At 41.2% G+C, this 24,834-nt stretch overlaps 1 protein-coding gene across 1 annotated transcript in view; it reads right to left on the reverse strand.

Annotated features, from left to right (window-relative positions):
• Positions 1-19,417, reverse strand: part of MARCHF11 (membrane associated ring-CH-type finger 11) — a 119,340-nt gene extending 99,923 nt beyond the window's left edge. The window contains exons 1-2 of the mRNA XM_019951045.3: positions 18,652-19,417; positions 17,341-17,496 (exon numbers count right to left, since the gene is read on the reverse strand). Coding sequence (XP_019806604.1) covers positions 17,341-17,496; positions 18,652-19,167 — 672 coding nt within the window. The 5' untranslated portion in view covers positions 19,168-19,417. The remainder of the gene's footprint in view (positions 1-17,340; positions 17,497-18,651) is intronic.
• Positions 19,418-24,834: the final 5,417 nt, after the last annotated feature.

Below are 24,834 nucleotides of genomic sequence, written 5' to 3' on the forward strand. Positions count from 1 at the left end.
ACAGTGATTACCTGGATTGGGGTGGGGCCTTGGAGGTAAAAAAAGAGAGGAATTATCCATTTTACTGGTCTCTGTATTATCTGAATTACTAAAATTTTAACATACTTTTTATTATGTTTTCCTGAGTTACTTGTGTAGTTAAAAACAGTTCAGTAAATTATTAAATTTACCCCAAATCTCACAGTGATATGTGGTGACTCATAAACTAGGATTCAGGCTCCTTAACAGGTCGGAAAGTGTTTTTCCATTTTCCCAAAATGATTTAAACTTTTCTGAACGCCAGAGAGTTTGATTGATCCTGTACATGCGGGCACAACTTATACTGAAGCACCTCCAAGTGAGACATATTTTTCTACACGCTCGTTCTTACAGCATTTGTGAGAATTAAGTCAGGCAATGCCTCTTAAGCACACAAGAGCTCAATAAATGGCAGTTATTATTATTATCAGTTAGAATCTCTATAAGCAGTCCTTGTAGTGTGACACAAACTTTACAATAAATGTGCTTATTTTCTGAGCTCATCAAAGGCTCAGCCACAGTCAGCCTGAGAAAGCGTGTACAAGGGGAGATGCCCAAACATACCCTACATCCTCCTACACCAGATCGCTCTCAACCACACTTAAGAAACACTTTCAGTCCTGGAAATGATGTATTGGGATTTGCTTAAAGTAAACGCTTGTCTGATCTACATCACTTTACACTGTTGCTTGCCATGCAATCAAGTTAGTTTTAATCCATAAATATCTCTAAGTATACAAAGCAATATAATTTTTGTACTGAGTTCTGAATGGATTTACTAGATCCTTAAAAGATAATAATCGTATAATTTAATCATTGTAAAGTCACTTTGCTGGCACTGTTTGGTTTTGATCAGACATGTAGAAGAAATTCCATTATCAGACTCTGATACCACATGAGAAATGAGCTCGCTTCTAAAGTGCTGGCCAAATTCTGACTCACAATTGATAAGGAGTTCTGTGTTACTTTTTAGATCATAGAACTGTCATCCATATATAATTAGCACCTTATCTGAAGTATAGTTTGCCTTCAAACTATAAACTAAAACTGCCTTCAACGATGGCCAATATTCTCCTAGTTCTTTATGGAAATACTAGTCTTATGTCAATGTGGAGCTGCTGGGAAATGGTTAAAGGAATACGTTTTAATACAGAACGTGTAATGCAGATACATTATTGGTGTAAGAATTTCTCTACTTACTCTTAATGAAACTTCATGCTATTTCACTGAAAACTGTCCCAATTTGCTATCAATCCTTTGCTGCAATAGCACCATAAAATGAATATGCTCTGTATTTTGCTAAAGACTTAACTGCTGAAAACATGTTATTGTTCTCGCGAAATAATTTTAATTTACTTGTGTTTATTTCATTTAGCACCTATGGTCTGCTACTCAGACAAAAAGGCATTTACTAAGTAACATAAGCCATTTTTCTCACCCTATGAAAATCTGAGGAAGAACATTTTTCTAGTTGTCCAAACTAAAACATACACGATCAAGATATTCAGCTACAAATTAACCACGCTAATTTATGCAATCATTATCATGTTTAACTTTTTAAGTCTTCTCTGAAATCTATGCTGGCCTCAAAATACTTTCCAATTTTTAATAAGGCAAGAGTATCTTTATGTAAAAGGCAGTGTACTTCTTTTATATATTTATCTGTTCACTTAAAGTCCCCCCCCACTTTACCCCTATTTAAAATATATTTAATGAATGTTATGCTCCCGTGGTCATCTATCGGAAGCCTCATATACCTACAGGCCCCCACCCGGCCTGTGATGCTGGAAACCACAGTGTTGAAATGGTTTTCCCCGACAGAGCATAACATCCTTTCCACCTTTTACCATGCTTTCCTGTCCTTCTTAATAAATGAGTTACTCAGCCAAAAAGGCAGGGACAGTGTTACTAACCAAGTTCTTTGAGCTAGTTACGTATTGTTCATTTTCAGTAACTAACAGGTCATCTTTTCCAAGCATTGAACTAAGAGTAACTGTGGCCTCATTGCTCTGGAAAGGATAGTCACATACTTCCAGACAAATAATCTGTTTGTCTAATACCCACTATTAATGTTCTTGAAATGCTTTGTACCTCCAAAATAAAAATATAGTTCCCATTTAGAAAAAGAAAATTCTATCTTTCCTTTTTCCTTCCTCTATTTCTTTTTTTTTATTCCAGTTATTTCCAGGGTACAAAGCCTTTCCTGGGGACTCAAAACCAGACAGAAACACTCACTCTTCATGGTCCGTCCCCCAAGTGATGAACCTCAGGAGATGGCCGGGACCGCTTAATTAAGGTTCCTCTGGTTGTTAGCTAAGAACTTAACCCTCTTGGAAAAAATTTTCTCCCTCAAGCAAGATGACCTGCCATTAGTAAAAACAATCAGCAGTAATTAAAAACCTCATTTTCACACATAGTTCCTAAGTTTTACATCATGAAAATTGCTTCTCATCTAATACTCTTTTAAAATGTTGCCCTGAGCAAAATAAAAGGCCCCCTTTGAAAAAGACTAAAGTTGAACAAAAGAAGCTGAAATATAATCAGTTTCTCTTTCAAATAATAAAACTGCCCCAATATTTGGTCAACAGTTTTTCTTAAATACATGAATCCAAATAAGGGATATTCTTTTCATCTTATTTCAAAAATATCTAAAATACTTGATCATCAATGTGTTACAAATACTTTGGCAGAGACGCTAGATGTCGTAATTATCTTCTGTTTAAACTTGTTGTACCCAAATATTCAACGGGCAATCAAAATGTGAATGTACTCCCTAAAATAACTTTAAATGGATTTAACATTCTGCTTGAGTTCACATGATTTATATTCTTAAACTATTTAATAAGTAGTTATTCCAAAATCTCTGAACAGACTAAAGTTTAAGCCCCCAAACTTGCAAAGTGGAATAAAAAAAAACAGACAATGTTTGATATAATCAAAATCTAATCAAATTGGGGGGTGGGGGGAAGTGCCTTTTCTGAAACAAATTAGGTAAATAATAACAGATGTCAAAGCCTTTTAAGTAAATGGAACCTAGGCCAAATTTATTTTCAAACGAGATGGAAAAATATATATATAAATATCTCTAACCTAATGGAATTCTGGGCACCATGGGTCAAATTTCGAGAACATGACTGTAGTTATCAGGAGACACTAGAGGGCAGAGTTGCCCAGAGAAGCTCTTCTGACATCTAATTAGCAAAAGGGATACCAATAATCAGATGCTTGCTCTTTATATAAACCCTCAAGATACTGACTTATCTTGAAAGGTTTCAGACTTTTAACAGATGATCTAAACTAGTCCAGTACAATCAAACAAACAAAGGAAACCCACACTAGGGCTCCATGGAGAATACTTGTCCTAAGAATGATCTATCTTCCTTCCTGTACATGTTCATGACTATAACATCTCACTCCCTGTGAAACAACCATCACTTTTCTCCTGAATAAAAGATCTTGCTAACCCACTTATGCTCATGCCTTCAAAAGCTAGGGGCTTTAAGTTTCAGATGACATTTCCCATCAAATCTGGGGAACGGATTATTCCAAGTACCATAAGCTCAAACAAAATTTGTCTCCATATTATTAAACGTTTTCTGAACAGGAGGAAGAAGTGTTCAACCTTCAGAACTCCTTTGTGTTCATTCTCTGTCAGTGACAGAGATTCAACAAAGATGGGCTGCCCGGCATTCCGCTGCACTGATTAATGGAAGCCATTTATGTCAAGTGGATTTTGGAAGCCCAAATATCAATTTCTGTAGCTCTAAGAGCAACATAAAAAGTCATTTCCCCTCTTTCAGCCACTGCATGACTCTCATAGTGGCCAAGTCATGTACAAGCCACATCAATAGCTCCTAATTATAGTAACTTGAAAATTAAAGCCTCACACATTCATTCTCCAAAGAGCCAAGTTTCCTCGATGGCATTCCATGAGGTGATGGAGCTTCTCTTCAAAACAATCCATCTCAGAAAATGTGTGTTTTTCAACAGAAATAAAACGTATTTGTCCTAGAAGAGTGTTTTATTATCACTGTATTTATAAAATATAATCATAAAAATCAGTATTTAAAATAGTTATAATTCAAATAGGCTGAATTTCTCATATGTTTCTCATATGTGATGATGGCTTTTAAGATCCTAACCCCTTGATAATTCTGTAGCTTGAACAGTGAATGTGACAACATAAACATATATTTTAAATAACTCAGGAAGAGCAAATTGAGCATTTGTGATTCTTAGAATCTAGAATACATTTTTCACTATTTCTCACTACTCTTTTTCTCTTAATATCTGTCTGATCGTACCCTTTTTTCCTGGCTTTTAAAACCAATGTCTTGAATATTCACCATAATATCCAAGATATACATACAACGGATCAAGGAAATTGGGCCCCTATTGAGGCATTTAATATATTGATGCAAATTATAAAACTATAGGCTGTAAAATATTGACCTCTCCAGTCCACTCGTGGAAAACTAAAACTCAGAATGAAATGTACTTCAGCAGGAAAACTAATCATGGTAAACATTCACTAGTATATCTTATTTCTAGAAAGCCATAGATGAAGAATTTCTGTCAATCAACATCAAAGATGGCCTTCCCTAACCACTTCATCTAAAATTTTAACCACCCCTCTCAACATTTCATATCCCCCTTCTTTGCCCAGTGTTTTTCCCTTAGTACTTACCATTAATTAATTTACTAATTGTTTTACTTGGAATTTTTACTTGTGTATTATCAATCTCCCTCTCTGGAATGTATGCCCTCTGAGGGCAGGGATTTTATTTCTTTTGTTTATTCTTTTTTTCATCTCCAGTCCCTAGAACAGTGCCTGGCACCCAGTAAAGTAATTAATAAATATTTGCTGGATTATTAAATGGATGAATAAATAAATGAATAAACAACAAATCCAAAACCTGGCAGAACTGTACGTGTTCCAACAGAATAACAGATCCTTCTAAATTGATAATTGCACAAAAATAGCAATCTCAACAACATTCGTTGACTTTCGTAAGGCTCTATTTCAGGAATAACTATATACAGGTCCAAATAACCCAACTATATGCTGTCTGCAAGAGACACACTAGAGATTCAAAAACCAAATAGGCTGAAAGTAAAAGAATGAAAAAGATACATCACAAAACAGTAACCAAAAGAGAGCTGGAGTGGCTATACCAATATCTTAAAGATAAAAATTGTTACTAGAGACCAAGGCCATTTTCTCATGATAAAAAAGTCGATCTGTCAAGAAGATTTAACACTTACAAATGTATTTGCCCTTAATAACAGAGCCCCAAGATATATAAAGCAAAAACTGACAGAATTGAAGAGAGAAAAAGACAATTCAACAATGACATTTAGAGACTTCAATACCCCACTTTCAACTAGACAAAAGATCAACAAGGAAATAAAAGACATGAACAACACTAAAAACTAACTACACCAAGCAGACCTTTATAGAACACACCACTCAACAACAGCAGAATACGCACTCTTCTTAAGAGCACATGGAACAATTCTACAAGATAGACCATATGTTAGACCAAAATCCCTTACCCAAAACACTTTGGGCCATATGTGTTTCAGAATTCCAAATTGTCCAGATTTTGAAAATATGATATGGTACATTTTTATTGTATTATGTAATATCCCACATGCTCAGCAGGATCTAGGTCAACATCCTGTAACCAATCACAATATTTCTATGGCACAATATATGAAAGTTGACACTACCTGAGATAAAGACTATAAATAGCTTCAACTCAGTTCAGGTGTTTTGTCACAAAATAAATTACAAAAAATTTTTTTAACTCTTGCTTCTACTTTCAAAGTATTTTCCAAATGGATCCACTCTTCTTCATCTGCTGCCATCATCCTAATATGAGCGCCCCTGTTATGTCCTTCCCAGCCATCAGGGAGCATTCTAACAGCACCCCTGCTCTCAGCCCAGGCTCCTTCCAACCCAGTCTTTACAAGGTAACCAAAGGCATTTGTTACTTTTATTATATTGCTCCTCTGCCTGAGACTCTACAGTGATGTCCCATTGCTCCTAGAGTGAAACACGCCTCCCTCACGATGGCCTCCGTGGTAAGGTGCATCCCGGCTTCCCCAAGGTCTCCTACTCCTACTCACTCGTGGACTTCTTACTCCCTTCAACGCAACAAGCTCTTTCCTACTTAGTCTTTAGTCTAGCCGCTCCCCCTTCCAGAATGCTCTTCGAAGAGCTTTTTCAGAGGGGAATCATCATCAGTCTTTAGATCTAAGCTCGGATGTCATCTCTTCAAAGACTTTCCCTACCCCTTCTATCTAAATACACTTAGCCTTCCCCATACCTTTAAAACAAACAAACAAACAAAACACGGGGGACTTCCCTGGCGGTCCAGTGGTTAAGACTGCAGTGCTTCCACTGCAGGGGGTGCAGGTCGGATCACTGGTCAGGGAACTAAGATCCCACATGCCGCACAGCGCGTACAAAAAATAAATTTTTTTTTTTAATTTTTAAGAAACTGAATTTTAAAGTTGCTTTAGATGTACATAAAAGTTGCAAAGATAGTACAAAGAGTTCCCATATATGCTGCGCACAGTTTCCTCTACTGTCAACCTCTTACATTGCTAAGGTACATTTATTTACAACTTAGTAAACCAACCCTGGTACGTTACTATAATATTAACTAAGCTCCACACTTTACTAAGATTTCACTAGTTCTTCCCTAATGTCCTTTTTCTTTTCCAGGACTCCATCCAGGACACCACATGACATTTAGTCATCATGTCTCCTTAGCTTTCTCTGCTCTGTGACAGTTTGTCAAACTTTCCTTGTTTTTTCTTCACAGTGTTGAAGAGTACCGGTCAGGTATTTTGCAGACTGTCCCCCAACTTGGTTTGACCTGCTGTTTTTCTCATGGTTAAACTAGGGCTATGGAGTTTTAGGGGGAAGACCACAGAGATAAAGTAGTCTCATTACATCATACCGAAGGCATACAGTATCAACATGACATCACCGATAATGTTAAACTTGGCCACCAGGCTTAGGTAGCATTTGCCAGGCTTCTCCACTGTAAAGTTACTCCCTCTCCCCACTTTCCACTCTGTAACCAATCTACTCTTTGGAAACAAGTCACCAAGTACAGCCCACACTCAAGGGCCAGGGGGAGTTGAGGTCCACCTCCTGGAGGGGACGGTATATAAATAAATAATTTGGAATTCTTCTGTAAGGGAGATTGTCTATTTCCCCCATTTACTGATTCATTCAGTCATTTATTTATAACAATATGCACTCATAGATGTTCATATTAGAGTTTAGGTTATAACCCAAAACTACATTATTTGTTTCATTGCTCAAATCACTCCTGGTTTAGCCACTGGGGGCTCTTTCAAGTTGGCTCTTATGTTCCTTTGCTATGCCTCATCCCTTTGCCTTTTTGAGCACTCCACTTTCTGGAGCAAGATACTCCAGTCTCATCTCGTGTAAGAATAGCACCTTGTATGAGACTGGTTCCTTTTATTGGAGAATGGTTTTGGAAACCAAGATCTGGAGCTAGGTAAACTTATTGTTACTGGGGTGTTACTATTAGGCCTTCTCAATAGACAGAGCTAGGAAATGTATGTGTGTATACTAACCCATGCACAAGCACAGATCTAAAAATATTTCCATATGTAACCGTTTGTATCTACATTAAGCAAAACATGAGTTTATACTGATGTTCCCACCTCTAATCCAGTATCACATGATTCGTTGTAGGATTCCATTTTTTAATCACTCAGATTCTTTTCCACTGGAATTATTAACATAATCTAAAATTACCTAGTTTGTTTACTTATTGTTTGTCCCTTATCATCAAGAATTTAAATTTTAACAAATTCTGGAGCTCTAGAACCTAGAACAGTGCCTGCAACATGGTAGTGGTTTATTGATCAGTGAAAAAATAATCGATAAAGAAGTACTGATTATTTGATTTATAGTAGGAGAAAAAAGATGAAATATTTTGAGGCTACCCCTTGATATGAGTAAGATCATCTTCTAAACGAAAAATAAACACACATTCATCCAACGCTATGCCCTGTTATATTAATAATCTCCACGCATTCACCATCACTTGGCATTGGAATTTCCCCCACAAGCAATTCAAGGAATGCTTGACAATTTTCCCCTGGAGTTTACTGTAGTAGAGCTTAATCATGTCCAAAATGAAAGTAACGTATTTCTTCCTCAGATTTCCTCCTATGTAACATATACTATCTTCAGTCTTAGTAGGGTGTAGGTCAGAGAGAAGAGGCAGACAGGAGGCAGGGAGATTCCTCACCCATCCTTACACATTTCACTAAACTACCCAAGGAGGTTTCAGTGTCTTTCCCCCCATAGTCTAAGGACCATGTGTCACTCAAAGCTACAGTTAGTTGTAATTTTGTTGGCTTAGCATTTTCCTACTTCTTTCTACTACTTCTCAAATTGCCAGAGTCTTGTCTAGATCTGAAAATGCCTTTCATAGAAGCTACTGTGGTATGAAAGGTAAAGAAAGACAGTTCGGGAGGGGATTGAAAGGGATTTTTCATTCAAGATTTTCTTTAACCTTCCAGGTTTGCACTTGGGCATGCTGTTGGTCCTAGAGAACACAATGTGGGCAAGGGCTGTCACCCCTGTTCACTGTGTCTTTCTCTCCAAAGAACTGGAGGTTCCCCCGGAAACCTCCCATCTACTTGCTCCCACTAAAAAGATACGGGTATGTCAAGAAAAGAAAGAAAGAGGTGGAAGGAGGGTAAGAGAAATACTGAATGCTCAATGTATGCCTGGCAAATCCTGTGCTCTTTACTACCCTACTCTCAAGATTGCAACTAATTTTACCAAAATTTTTTAAATTTTCTTTATTTTTTTCCTTTAAATTAATAGAGGGGGCACTTACATACATACTGATATTAAAATCTGCAAATGTAACACAGAAAAGAAGTTAATACTGGGGCGGGGGGAGAAAAGAGCAAAAGTCTTTCCCGTGGCTTCTGGAATATTCTTTCACAATAAGTAAAATCCCCTAATATTTGTGAGAGATGTTATCCTTCTTAAAATCTTTTTTTAAAAAAAAAAAACAAGCTGAACAAACCAAGGCAAGCCTGTATATATTTCTTGAAATAGTTCCTTGTTTATCTGAACTACTTTGTACCTCGGAGCCATGACACGTAAGTGTCAGCGCACAACTGCACGTCCATATATAACAAAGGAGTGCCCAGAGGGTTCCCGAAATAAGAGCTTGATGCTCCGTTCATATGAGGAGGGCCCCCTACGCCCAAATTAAGCCTTGGCCACTTGCACATAATTAGCATGCCAAAATGAGAAATGAAACCAAAAGGCACACTAGGGCAATGGAACTCTGTTACCATGTTAAGGATACAGTGCCCAGGTGTCATCAGTCAAAATGAACTATGTCAAAGAGATGAAAACTGAAGAAAAAAACAGGTTTTCAGACAGCAGCTTTCAGAGCATATACACCTAAAGGAAGGACTGAATAAGAAATATCTCCCCAGTAAGTTCTCTTATCGACTTTACCTACACAGAAACGCTTCCAGGTTTTTGTCACATCTTCCCACGGGACTGCTCCCAGCCCACCTCTACTCATGTGGGACTTCATTTGGCTGAGTCATAAGAACAGCTGTTGAATTATGAGTTATGGGCACAGGCAAGAAGCTGTCGAATGTCCAAGGATACAGAAAGCACAAGCCACAAGTGCAGTTTTTCTTGGCCAAGTCCTCATCTGCCATCCATTTACTTGTAATTGTAGGTGATTATCTCGTCCCCTCCCTGCCACTCTGAAGGGTCGGAAGCACTCGAGCTGTGCCCTCAGAGTCATCCCATTCTACTCTTAGAAGGTCCGAAAATAGAAGGAAGCTGAGTTTCCTTTGTTCCAATCCTTTCAGCAAACATCAGTCACATCACAGCAAAGCCACGCGCCAAGACAAAGCAGGAAATGAGTAAGGGATAAAGAGTCTGTTCTCTTGCTGCCTTTCCCTGTGTTGGAGTACTGTACTCACCAGTGGAAACTCATTTTCGAAGTTATGTTGCAGCTGTACAAACTGCTCATTGAAAAAAAAAAAAATCCGTCACCTTGTTTTCAGCCCAGTGGCAGATTTCACATCAAAAATATTGTACCCAGTAGACATTCCTAGCAGTTCATCTATATCTTCAATCATACAGTAAAATTTCCAACAAATTATTCAAATTCTCTGAACAAATGCTAGATGAAATCCTTCAACCAGTGACAACCTCAAGAAACCAAGTGTGTCACACATGGGTAATTTCACATTCATGGAGGCTTTTCTCATGACATTTTATTTTCTGAAAAGAGCAGATATGTCTCACTGGAAGCATTTTTTTTTTTTATTTTAGGTTTTTAAAAATAGATCCTGCTCTTAAGACTTCTTCCTGTGGTCTGAAGAACTGAACATATTTTTCCAGGCAGATTCAGAATAGAATTATCAGATCAATTTAAGAACAAGTTGAAAATTGACAGTAGATGGCTAATGGGTGAGCGGTAAATGCAACTTGTTTCCTTAAGTCATATTCTCACTGCAGAAATATGAACATGACCCCCATGATTCTCTCTACCTTTCTAAAACACTGACTCATGTATTCATTCACTCATTCATACCACAAATACTCACTGAATACCCACAAAGTGACCAAGAAAATGACTGTCAAGCTACATTGAGCTGTGTCACATAATCTTTTCCAAAATCTATCCCACTCAGATCTTCCTTTCTTCTACAGGCAGCTGAGTGGAGAGGCCAAGAGAGCAAAGAAGAGAAAGCCGTCGAAAGGAAAATACATTTAAAAAGAGCTATAAAGAATGTAGAAAAGCAAACACATGTGGAGAAGAAAGTTCTGGAGAGTTATCACCATGGGGACCACATCAGCCCCAATCCTCTCTGCATAAAGGATAAAAGCAAACACCAGTCCACGATGCCCTAAATGGTCCCCATCTTTTTTTTTTTTTTACTACCATCTCAGAACCATCTGGCTTTGAAACAAATTGTAAAATCACTGTACATATGGTCTATACAGTAAATAAGATGGCTATAGTAGTAGACAAAGTATAATTTACATATTTTATTCACTAGAGGATCATTAATCTGTTCTAGTGAGTAAAATGCAGATTTGAGTGTTTTGAGAATTAGTAAGCAAATGAAACAAAAATCACCTCAAAGGCCAGAGAGTTGCCTCGTGATGTGTGCTTTGTTAATTCTGACGTTTTTAATTACCTATCAAATATGTCAGTACATGTATTTAAATACTACGTTTTAACATTGTTCCTTAGTTATTCAGGCATGGTAATAAAAAGCTTCCCCTCTGCTTGTCATTTGCTATCAAACCTATAAGAGCAACAGTTAGAGAAGTAAAAGTGGTGGCTTTACCACTTCAACCAGGCTGTATGTATGCAGACATTCTTAATCCATAAAATACAAACGCCTTGAAGTATTTCAACTGACAGCATGCAACACTGTCATGCGCTGACGTTTTCTTAACACACTTTCAAAATCGCACGTCAATTTTCAATGAGGATTTGTCAGTCTCTTCTAGTGCATCAGCTATGTCATGAGAACAACTTAATCAGTTCTGAAGAAGGAAATACCCCTTTCATGACAGAGCCCTATTTAGGAAAATAATGATCAGAGGGCCCTCAAGAATTTCATTAAAGTTCTATAAACGCTTTACAAATAGGTTCAGAAGCTGCACCTTAGAACAGTAGCCAAGGTGAACCTACCTAGTGCCAACTTCCTCTCTAATTCAAAACTATCATGATGAACGCCATCATGATAAGAATATGGATAAAAATGAAAACTACCCTCCTTCCTAGGAGTCTCTCCAGTCATTCTCACTGCTGTAAGAAGACTTGCTGCCCGTTTTAAGAGTTTAAAGGAAAAGCAGTAAGGGGAAGACTAATACAAAAGTTAAAGGCTGGTAAAGATGGCCAGGGCTCTACCATCCGCAAAGACAGGTGGCCCATCTGCAAGTCTCAGTCCCTACTCCGCAAGTCCCTTGCCAGTCCTTTCCTCTGGTGCTCTGAGTAACAAAGGAGGAAAAAAAGCTGATGGACACCACGATTCGCTGTGACTGATGCTGGACTACCTGCCTGTGTCCTTTGCGATTGCCCCTTGCCCGGGATCTCTGGGGGTTCTTCAACCTCCTGCTTTACTCACATACACCCCAAAAGATACGGGTATGTCAAGAAAAGAAAGGCCCCACCAGGGGCCTTTCCAAAGCATAAACACACACCGGTACCCAGTGACGCCGAAGAGCGCTGCCTTGTGCTTGGCCACATGCAAAAGCATCTCATAACTCCGCTTATGAGCTGACTCCAATGAAGACCCATGGGGAGGGACGACTGGAGAGTAAATATGCTCCCATGTGCTGAGATCATTATAGCTCACTACATCTGATTTTTTTTTTTTTTGCAGTACGCGGGCCTCTCACTGTTGTGGCCTCTCCTGTTGCGGAGCACAGGCTCCGGATGCACAGGCTCAGCGGCCATGGCTCACGGGCCCAGCCGCTCCGCGGCATGTGGGATCTTCCCGGACCGGGACACGAACCCGTGTCCCCTGCATCGGCAGGCGGACTCTCAACCACTGCGCCACCAGGGAAGCCCTACATCTGATTTTTTAAATGCTGATTCCTTCTTTATTTACAATAACAAATTTGGTCAGAAACCAAGGTGGGCTCACCTAGAAAAAGCAGGGAGTAAATATCCAGAGATAAAGAATGATATGGAAAGAAGAGTCATTAACTTCATTTTGGTGACAAGAGATTGAAGGAGATAACGGGGACCTGTGAGCACTGCTGCTGTGAGCAAATGAAGGTCCCCATCTGCTAGCTGACTGAACAAGTAAAAATCATCAGCGCCAACACTAAAATGACACCTACTATTGTTAGCACTATTCTAAGCACTCCATAGGTATGTATGTATTTCATCCTCAAAATACGTATAAAACAGGCGCCATTATTATCTTTTAAAGATGAGTGAACTGAGGCACAAATAGTTAAGTAACTCGTCCATGGTAACACAGCTATTGCCTTCCGTGAACGCTCTATTTTCCTGTGTTTAGGCATTATAGTCCATCCCTTACAAAAAGTTTAAAGTTTCCCGTACAACACTTCATCTAGTAAATGTCATCTCTTCAAACATCTCTATTTCTCGAAAAAGTACTGAAAGCATTCATAACCCTAAATATACTCGCTTAATTAGTTTAAAATATCACCATCTCAAAATAAATTTGATCTTATAGGTTCTTAGATTGCACTTATTTTATACCATACTGTGAGATTCAAAACAGAATTAGCTTTTACTCTTAAAATATCATTAATGCATCATCTTGAATATGGTAATCAATAAAAGAGATTCTGCAAGGAGGTAGGAACGTAAATGCATGTTAATTATTTCTAATGTCTTAATTAACTCCTACTGCTAATGATACAGTAATTAAGGTTTAAATATATTGTAGAGGATACATCAGTTTTCTATTGGGTCGTGTTTAAGCATTAAACATGATTAAACAGATTAATCATCACTAAAATCTCACAAAATGGGGAGATTTAGACCCAAATTCTCATTGAGATTAGAATTCTGTGTCTAAAACTAAGGTTTTAGACACAGTGCAACATGGTTTCCTCACACACACCTGCTTCCTGGTTAGCTCTTCTTCTCCTTCTCTGTCCCCATGTCCCTCTGAGCACCCAGAGGTACGTCATGGCAATAATCACTTCTGAAAGTGGTTTAGTATATGCATCAAGCACCACTGATGAAGTCAAACTCCCATACATTTTTTTAACCTTCTTGATTTCTGAGCCCTGGGAGGGAAGTGATGGTGATGCCTGTTGACTGACCTGGACCTGATGAGGACCAAATGTAAAGACCAGAGTAGGTAGAGAGTGCCATTTTAGAAGGTATCTCCTATTGTGGATTAAAGAGGTCCACTCCCTTTAAAGAAGGGCAGACTCCAGCGGTGGAGTCTATTTTTCCTTCTCTTTAATCTGGTTGATCCTGTGACTTGCTTCAATCAAGTGAGTGCAGCAGACATAAAGGCATGTCACTTCCAAGGCTGGGCCTTAAGAGATCTGCAACTTCCTCTTTTATGCTCCTGGAACCCAATCATCACGGTTGTGAGCCATCCAAATCACATGGAAAGAGAAGTGAGTAACCAGCTGACAGCCCCAACTGAGCTTCCAACCAACAGCCAGCACAAACAGCAAGTCAAATGAGTGAGCCACCTTGCATGTTCCCATCCAGTCAAAACTCTGAATGATGCCGCATGTGGACAGCAACCTCCCCATTGATCTCAGTCAACCCGCAGACTCTTAAGAGATAATACATGATGGTTGTTGTTTAAACCACTAAGTATATGAGGTAGTTTGACTATACAGCAATAGATAGTCAAAGCCTTTCTAGACCCTCAAAGAGACTCAGGCTGAAACCAGTTCCTGCTTGACTTAGCATAACACAGGATTAGTCGTGGTGGACCCAGACACATCAGGATGGCTACAAGGAAGTTGAAAAGAACACTTTCCAGTGGGGGCACAGTGGCTAAGACCATGAACCTCGGAGCCAGACTGTTTGAATCCTGGCTTTGCCTTTTACTAGATATGCACCTAGTAGAGGTTATTTAACTATTCTGTGCCTCAGTTTGCCTCCATATAAAATAGAGATAATAATATTCTCTACCTCATAGGTTTATTTTGAAGACTAAATATCAGTATCACTATGTGTAAAGCACTTAGAACAGTGCCTGGCACAAAGTAAGTGTTCGGTAAATGTTTATTATTCTCTTGAACGTCCAAGGAACCACCCACTCACAGCTCTGGGAGGGCTCTATACTTAGAACAAAGGGATATGGAAAGTGAAGGGGAGGGTCATAACATGGTTCCTGTTTGATCCTGTGCCATGAGGAAACGGATCTCTGCCATGCCATAAAAGCACAAATATGATAAATGCTAAATCTGATTAGCCTCACACCAGCAAGGGAGAAACCCAAAAATCAGAGTAAATGCTCAGTTTCTGGGTCATCAGTAATAGAAATGTCAGACAATCAGTCACTTTTTTTTTTTTTTTTTTTTTTTTTTTTGTGGTATGCGGGCCTCCCACTGCTGTGGCCTCTCCTGCTGCGGAGCACAGGCTCAGCAGCCATGGCTCACGGGCCCAACCGCTCCACGGCATGTGGGATCTTTCCGGACCGGGGCACGAACCCGTGTCCCCTGCATCGGCAGGCGGACTCTCAACCACTGCGCCACCAGGGAAGCCCCAATCAGTCACATTTTATCTGAGAATAAACTACTCCTAGGTATAATAATCCACACTTTGGATTTTATAACTGATTTCTGTTCATTAAGTGTCCTGAGCTTTATAAACGTATAATGCAGTCCTGGTAAGTTATGTTCTCAGGCATGATCTGAACTACCATCATCATACTCATATCAGTTTTGTTTCTAAATATTATTTTGCAGTTCACTGCAACAAACAGATCAGGCTACCGATTACAGCAGGTTTTGCATATGTCATAATAAAATTAATCTTAAATGTATTAGTAATACCAGGTTAGTTTTTGGCTTTTGGTTGCTTTTTGTTTTCTTTTGATTTTTTGGTCATATCATATACACACTTCGGGAACTGTTTTTGTTAAAATGATTATTGATTTTTTTAAATGAAGCAAAATACAGTAATAACTCATTTTGCTATAGGATTAGAATTAGTAACTAGTATTTTTTGCCCCAACCCTTTGTCTCTTCTCTATTTTAAAATTATATCAAGGACCTATTTATATTTACTTCAGAAGTAACCAGCCCAAGTGAATTAATATATTGTGGCCATAAGTTAAAGTTTTTGAAATATTTAGCAATCTTGAACATCTGACCATAGCACTTCTCATGGGAATTTTCACTGGAGCCTCAAAGCTCTCCATTTCTCATCTCCACATACTCTATTCATAAAATTATTGCAGATTCAATTATACTACTCATATTCTGGTATTTGGACATGTCTCCCTCTGTTTTTCAAGAGAACTATGATGGATCAATAAATTGATACCAAGTAGTTCAATCAATTAGCAGTTCTGAGAAAATATGTCAGGTTTGTGCCTATCTTCACCATGATAACATCATTCATCCACATTAGTTATTCATCTTCTTTCCAAATTATTTATAAGCCTGAGATCAGCTTGAGAAAATTCATACTTTCATTTCATACCTGCTAGTCATGCCTTAAATGGTGACTATCAGAGATGCAAATTAATTGCAACTATATGAAGGATGCACAAACTAAAAACTATGAAATTTAAATTATTAATTCAGCATCCAGATTCCTTCTGCAATCACTAACAATTTCACCTGTTTTATTGCTCAATGCAAACTAAATTTGGTAATTTAAATAGAAATAGAGAACACTAGACCTTATCACTGTTTCCCTCCTAACTTTAAGTCCCTCTTCCTTTTCTTTCCATTATCTCCTTCGCCTCTGTGTTTTGAACCTACTCTTTTATGTCTGCTGAACTTCAGTCCCATATCATTGTCAGATCTCATCAACTACACACTATTCTGCTTTAATCTAAGATGTCATTCTTAATATTATTTTACATCCCACCAGTCTATTCCAAGAACCTGAATCCGTTCCACTATACCAAAAAAAACCAAAAGCCTATTTTTCCATGGGCTTTTGTCGGGTTATGGGCATTATGTTATTATGTGATTATGCACTAAAAGTTTTAAGAATATATACAATTTCGGTAGTATTATTGAGAGTAACTGTTGGGAATACTTCTGCATCCACTATGTAGCTGAACAGAGCAATGAATGAAAGTAGGCAAAATGTAACTGTGAAAAAAACTCATATGAAAAAGAAAGCTTGGTTAAGTAAAAAGACTGTTCAGATTAGAACTAATAGGTTCAACCAAAGTTTTCAGACTAGTAAAGTTTTGCTTTACGTGCATCTATTTTCTGTAAATGGAGCCCGTTTAGAGTTTCAATGCTTAAATTAACAAAATAATTTGTGTAACGTTTCTAATGAATAAAATTGAGTTAATTGAGTGTAAGACATTTGTACCAACTTGCCCTTTTAGAAACAAGGATGGGTATAATTTCATCAATAAACAACAAATAAAGGAGAACATTTGAATAAAAATGGCTTTTGAGTTTCTCAGATAAAAATGTCACAGATTTCTCAAAGCACATCTCTACAAATTCTAAATCTTGGTTTTAGTGTGATTTGCATAAAATGTCTTAAGTAGCATATGCAAATATTCTCATGTCTAGCAACATTATTTCAGGGGGAAAAAAATGTCACAAATGTCTACCTGGCAAGGTTGCTTCATTTTAATGGCTATGACATGGTATCTGTAACAGCAGAGTTCACAGGTCCAGGAACCCCTCTCACTGATCCACTTCAGCAAGCAAAGCTGATGTGTATACCGAACGGACCCGTCACATCGGCAGGGGTTTAACAGCTCCCCCTGGAAAGAAAACAACTCAGTATGAATATATATTGTGTCTCTATTTTAAAAAGCCAACAGTTGCTTTCTTTTCTTTCAAAGCCATTTACCCAGAAGGATACAAGCATCAAACTCTATCCTAGAAAATGAAATTAAATGTTCATACCTCTGGTGGGAATGCAACTAAAGTCTTAAAACTATTTCAAAGATATTACTTAGAGTTATGACATAAATGTTCTACCAACATACGAAATATCTGCAGGATACAGCTCCCAATACCCTAGGGGAAAAGCTGTACTATTAAATCTCTTTAATAACTTTTAAGTGGACGGTCAGATGCAATTCCTCTGCAGTTATTCTTAATCATTGCTAAAGAAGAAATGCATGCCATCCCAGAAAGTAGCTTGCAATAGCATTATGCTTTTATTTTTTCTAACTGTGGCATCATAAATATTGACTTAGGGGACTATATTCCTGAAAGCCTTCATATTCTTATGCAATTTCCTTACTTTAAAAAATATTAAACCTAATGTTTTCTCAGACCACACATTTTGTAAGAGAGATGTATTATCCCTGTTATCTTCGTGATTACTCGCATGTAAGTTTGCATGCACCTCTAATGGAGTTTATAATTTTAGAATTGTGTTTCTTTCTTTCACAAGGTCAAAGTAGTTTTAGTTCTCTTATGAAAACTCTAACATGCTTTTCACCTCAGTGATATTGAGTCACCAAAATGGGCAATAAGGAAAGACCCTGCCCTTTTTGGTTTTGACATGACTCACCCCCTGTTTGTCCTCTAAGACTATCTGCCTCACGATACACCTGTAGAAAAGGAATACAGGTTTGTCTCTATGTATAAACCAGACCCATCAAGGAATTCACACAAGAGATACTTATGGCATTAACACTAAAACACCTGAGGAATGTGTAACTGCAAAACCAGGTAGAAAAAATCAAGTGTAGCCCAAAGCAAACACTATTCGCCACCGGGACAATTGTATCTGCTTTCACAGGAAAGGAAAAGGGAACGCGCAGGAGCCGCCAGGCAACCGCTCAGCCCAGGAACCCAGAGGCGGGCGCTGTCCGTGGTGCTGACAGGGCGCCGTCGAGAGCGGGAGCCAGCCCAGCCCTGCCGGACCCCACAGCAAGCTGCGCCCGGGGCCCGCCGGGCCTTACCTGCTCGGCGCCCTGGAAGCAGATCTTGCAGATGGGCTGGTGGTGCTGGTGCTGGTGCCCGGAGCGCCGGTCGCCGCCGCCGCTGCTGCTGCTGCGGCTGCTGCATACCGAGCGCGTCTCGGGCCGGTCGCTGGAGCCCCGCCGCTCTCCCTCCCCACCCGCGCGGACCTCCGGCTCCCCGGGGCCCTCCTTCCCCGCCGCCGCCTCCGGGACCGTCGTCTCCGGAAGGCGCCTCGGACCTGCCCCGGAGTCGCCTGCCGCGGCCACCTTCTGCCCTGTCGGCGGCAGCTCCTCCGCGCCGCTGCGCCGCGGGACCACCTCCGCTGGCGACTCGTCTGGCCCCGCGGGGCGCTCGGGGGACGCGGGCGGCGCGGGCAGCGGTGGCAGGTAGCGCGGGGGCGCGGGGACCGAGGCTGGCTCTCCTGGCGACAGCGGCGGAGGCGACGGGGGCGGCTCGGCGTCCCCGCTCTCCTCCCCGCGGCGCCGACTGCCGCTGGGGCCGCCCTCAAAGCTCATGGTGGTGGGGCCACCGCCGCCGCCCTCCTGCCAGCCCGGCTAGCGCCCCCGGCTCGGGCTGCAGGCGAAGGGAGAAAGGAGGGGGGAGGAAGAAAGGAGGGAGGAAAGCGGGGCGGGAGGAGGGTGGGGACGGAGCCTAGGGCGCCAGGGGCCGAGGGGCGGGACGGGGAGGGGACGCAGAGGGCCCGGCTGCGACGGCGGCGGCTGCTCCGTGGAACCGCGGGCTCGGCTCTGATGGAGGCGGTGCCGAATTCCGCGGCGCGTGAGAGCCGGGCCGCTGGGGGGCGGGGGGGGGGGGGGCGACGGCGGGGGCCGGGGAAACCCGGGGAGCGGGGAGGAGCGGCGCAGCAGAGGGGATGGGCCGGGGGGAGGTATTTGGAGGGAACTGGAGCGGGGCGGTAGGTGTGGAGGAGCGGAGGATCGTTCCCGGGAATGGGGATGTGGAGGGCCGGGTGCGAACCCCGGGGGAGGTGCGGAGACCGCGGGCCGGCATTGGGGGCGTGGGGGAAATCCCTCAGCCGCCTCCGCCGACCCCGCCCCAGGGCCGCTCACGTGTGTTCCGGGGCGGATTACCCCTCCCCAAGCAGCGCGGCGCTGCAGCTCTTGTGAGCGGGGGCGGGGGGGACGGGTGGAGGAGAGGGGGAAGGGTCGGAGGCCACGGGTCCAGAAGCCGTTACTGGATGGGCGAGTGGGATTCCGCGGCGCGGGGCTGGAAGGGGCCAGGATGATCGAACGCGAGACTCGCGAGGGCAAAGGGGGTCGCGAGACTGACGCCGCGGGCGCGCCCGAGCCGGCTAAGCAGGGGTCGAGGGGAAGGTCGCGTGGTCCCCGAGGACTAACGGACGCTCCCAGGAGACCGCTTCCAGCCCTGTGCGCCCTCTCCCTCAAAGGTACTCTCACCGACCTTCCAGAGCCCCCAAAACAGACGCCTCTGGAACCTGCATCCTCCCTCTGCCCTCCTCGCCCTCTCCCTCCTGCAGGGAGTATCTGGGTTTATTTGAAACCGTTCTGGTGACTTTGTAAATATCGTTTCCTGCAGTGGTTGCTCCTAGTGAACCCTGGTGCCACGTTCTGTGGCGGGCGTGCTCTTCCACCCTTGCGGTAGGAGAAAGGACTCAAAGGACACCTCTCGTGCAGAAGTTGCTGCAACCGCGGATTTCGGTTGTATGCACCCCGAAGCCAGCTGGTTTCTCTATAGTTAACTCCACTCCGCAAAACCTCTCTGGGACTTATCTTCCGGCAGGGCAACAGTGCCCTCAATTCTTTTCTGAAAATAAACTACCTTACCTGCAGGAAAGTAGACGAAAACAGTGCACAGGCAGTAGTTTCTAAATTCGAACAGTGTAAACGCATAAAGCAATAGATTTATATATAGTGCAATGTGTCTAGTCAAAGCCTTGGTGATTTTCACTAGTGTAACCCTTTGATGTCTTTGACGCAACCGACTTGCTCTTACGGCAGTCATTTTTGGCTGCATAGAGCCGGGATCAGATAGGCAAAGTAACTTGTTCAAGGTCACAACTGTTAACGAAGAACTTTTGAGCTCCCTGACTCCAGATTTTCCGGCTCAAACACTGAATGCTTTTTTTTCCCCCTCAGTTCTCCTGCCTCCTAAAACAATATGTAATACATGGTGCGTTTGGTGGCACTGACTACCATTAATAGTTAGATGGGTTTTTTTTTTGGGGGGGGGGTTGTTTTTTTCTTTTGCGTTACACGGGCCTGTCAGTGTTGTGGCCTCACCCGTTGCGGAGCACAGGCTCCGGACGCGCAGGTCCAGCGGCCTTGGCTCACGGGCCCAGCCGCTCCGCGGCATGTGGGATCTTCCCGGACCGGGGCAGGAACCTGCGTCCCCTACATCGGCAGGCAGACTCTCAACCACTGCGCCACCAGGGGAGCCCTAGTTAGTTGTTCTTAAATGGTTAAGATAAACTACCAGCTTAAGTTAATTTTTCCAGTATACATTTTGGCAGTAAGAAGTATATTTGGTTTAAAAAAAAAAAAAAAGGTCCAGCTCTTTTGACAGAAATTGGTCTGGTTGGAAAGCAGAGAAGGAGGTAGTAAAAAAAGTCAAGAATGCTTTGTTACAAATGGTCCCAGATGAAATAGCTCCCAGAAATGTCCTCTAACACTTAGCACCCTCAGACTGACTTAGTTTTGGTGGCGAAATGGCAAGCAGCAAGCACATTTTGTTAGAAATCATAATCCCTGAACGTCCTAGGAACTTATCACACTGAAGAAATGTGGTTGTAGATAATGCTTTCATTCTCAGTCTTCACCTGTCAAAATGACATTGCGCAAGATTGTGTATTGCCACAGTCATAAGATAATCCTAAACCTTGATTCTAAATTCTTGAATTAAATGGAGTCTAAATTCAATTTATGACTAATACATTTCTACCAAGTATGATAAAGTACATTATTATTTGAAGGACAGCATAAAAGCTGTGGGTTCTGGATAAACAATGCACAGTGACTCAGGCAGCAAAGTAACATGGATGGAAGAGGAGAAGGCCACAATGCTAGATGTATCCTCTCAGTTGATTGTTGGAAAATAACTCCGGTAAGAGAAGATTAACCTTCCTTGATATGGTGAGTAGCCACATAAAAACATAATTTCCTAGCGTCTGTGACCTCCAAAGCTGACCTCTCCATGAAAAAGGGAAACTTGTTCATGATCTTCAGTTAACTCAGTGAGTCTTCAACGGATCAAGGAAAAATACCTTTGTAACTTTGATTGCATCCTCTGCCATAAAAATATAGAACAATGGGGAACACAAAAAGGATGAACCACTCTCAGCTGCTGGGACCCAAGTAGAAGAGCTGCTAGAGAGACACAGACATCGCATAAAGAACAACAGGGCACCCACAGCTGCTGACAGCCATCCAATAGCCAACATGGCTCCACCAACTAAAAAATGGTTGAAGGGAGAGGCAATTCTATCAATTTGAGCAAATAGTGAAAGGCACATTCAACCTGCTTCAACCTATATAAATGAAGAGAGAGATATAAATACAACAAATGCTTGAAAAGTCTCCATTCTCATGTTTCTCCCTACCCACGCACCCATACATGCAGAGAGTTAAATATACCCTTTACCAAAAGAGGTCTTTCATTATGAACATGCAAACTCTTTAGACACCAGGAATCTCTTGAGTTGAATCCAAGGATGGGGGGGAGGTGGGAGGGTCCCAGGCAAGTATGTCCCAAAAATTTCTTTGGTGATATTAATGGATATCTGTAGGATATTCTCCTTGAACTTCCCAAGTGACCATGTCCTGAAGGTGTCCCCTGAAGTCACCTCAGGGATATTAGGTAGAAAAGAGTCCAGGCTACACTAGGTCAGAGTTGTTTCAGAATGACTTTGAAGCTATATTAGTTGTGATGACCTTGATGTGTCCTCCAATAGGAGAGTTAGCCTGAAGAGCTCTTTAAAATTGCCTTTCAGATGAACCTAGAGATTGTCATGCTAAGTGAAGTATGTCAGACAGAGACAAATATTATATGACATCACTTACATGTGGAATCTTAAAAAAAAAAGATACAAATGAGTTTATTTCCAAAGCAGAAATAGACTCACAGACCTAGAAAGCAAACTTATGGTTACCAAAAGGAAAGGGGGGGGTAGGAAGGGGTAAATTAGGAGTTTAGGATTAACAGATACAAAGTACTATATATAAAATAGATAAACAACAAGAACCTACTGTATAGCACAGGGAACTATATTCAACTATCTTGTAATAATGGAAAAGAATCTGAAAAAGAATGTATATATACATATATATCTGAATCACTTTGCTGTACACCTGAAACTTTGTAAACCAAGTATAGTTTCAATAAAAAATTAAAATTAAAAAATGGTCTTTCAATTCTTTTTAAGTTTAGCTTTTAGAGATATTCCAAAATTTTTCACTTGGCACCTTTGGGGTGCATTTATTTGTCTCTGTGGTCACTGAGTACAGAACAGAGAATTCTCAACTGTCTTCAAATACCCGAGAGAAAAGAACTTGAGAACTCCAAGTATGTTATAGAGCAATAAGGTTATGTTGTGTGAGTGGGAGGATAATTTTTAAAGAGGACAGTGAAGTGTGATCTGTGGATTGCGAGCACTTGGTGCAGAGTATAGCTTTGTCATACACCAGAAACGAAGCAGTGTCAGCCCAATGCCATATACAGAAAAGTCCACAATTTATGTCTCCTATTCTAACCTGTTGATTGAATTCCAGCCTTCTGTGTCAAGTCGCCTCTATGACTGCTCTGCTTAGACACCTAAGAGCTATTCTAAACTAACCCAGTCCAAAAGCACACAACACTCTCAAACCTGCTCATTTCCCAGTCTTTGTCATGCCGGTAAACCAGTTGTTCACTCATCCAGTTACTTAAGCCTTGGAGTCGTCCCTGGACTTTAATTGTTCACGTCATATATTCAGTGTATCACAAAATTATTTCGCATGTACTTTCAAAATATACTTCAAATTTCACTACTATATTTCACCTCCACTCCCGCCATCCCAGTTCAAATCAACGTGATGCCCCAGGATCATCAAAATAGCCTCCTGTCACCCTGCTTCTTATTCTTGAATCTGTCCCCAACAGCAGCCTGGATAATCCTATTCAAATGTAAGTCCAGTCATGTCATCCCGCTGCTTGGTACCCACCAGTGGCTCCCCAACACACTTGGTGCAATGTCAGAAATCTTAGCATGCCCTACCAATCCTCAGTCTAGCTCCTGGCTACATCTCTGAAGCTATCAATCTCCATATCCTCTTCACCACCCTCTCCTGGTCGGTCCCTATTATTCATTCCTACTCCACTGACTTCCTTGCTACTCCCCAGGTACATTCCTTCCTCACTCCTCCAGTTATCATGGCTCACTCCTTCACTCCTCTCATCTTGCTCAGAGACACTTCATCCAAAAGACCTTCCTCAACCTTCCTAACTGAAATAGAATCCTCCACTCCCATTTTTTTTAACTCTAACCTTTGCCCAGTTTTACTTTTTCATATCCATTTACTATTCAACATTATATATTGATATTTACATATTGTGTGCATTTCTTTTGCTTTTTTTATTTTTTCTCGTCTAATATCTTCCACTGGAACACTGGCTCCATTGGAGACTATTTTGTTCACTGCTCTGTCCTTACTGTGCCTAGAACTGTGCCTGGTCAGAGTAGTGCTCGGCCAATACTTAGAGAACCATTATATGAAGAATTCAAGCAATCAAGCAGGTAATTATTAATCAGCTTCTGTGTTTAAGGCACTGTGCAGCTTGTTAAACCATAGTTTCCAGGTGGGAATGCAATCTGTAGGACAAAGAAGGATGTAGTCACAGCATTTTGGTGCACTCCATGTGATGCCATTGTTTTTCATTGCTTAACCAACTTACCTAAAAATATTCTTTCCCTTAGTAATTTATATTAGCTGCTTAATGTGTCATTTGCTACTATGTATGTGAAGTCAACGTCTTGGTTGACCTTGATCCTCACATTCAATGAAGATATCAGAAATTTGAAAACGCACACCCCTGGTCTAAGGTAAAGTGAAGGAGTGTGGATGGAGGGTCTCCATCTCCGACCAATTTCACTGATCATGAATCATGCTCCTCTTTTGATTTTATACTACACTGCATTCTAACATTTGTCAATTCTACCTGTAGAATTGGAT

Source organism: Tursiops truncatus, chromosome 3 (assembly GCF_011762595.2).
Source record: "Tursiops truncatus isolate mTurTru1 chromosome 3, mTurTru1.mat.Y, whole genome shotgun sequence".
NCBI classification, from domain to species: Eukaryota; Metazoa; Chordata; class Mammalia; order Artiodactyla; family Delphinidae; genus Tursiops; species Tursiops truncatus.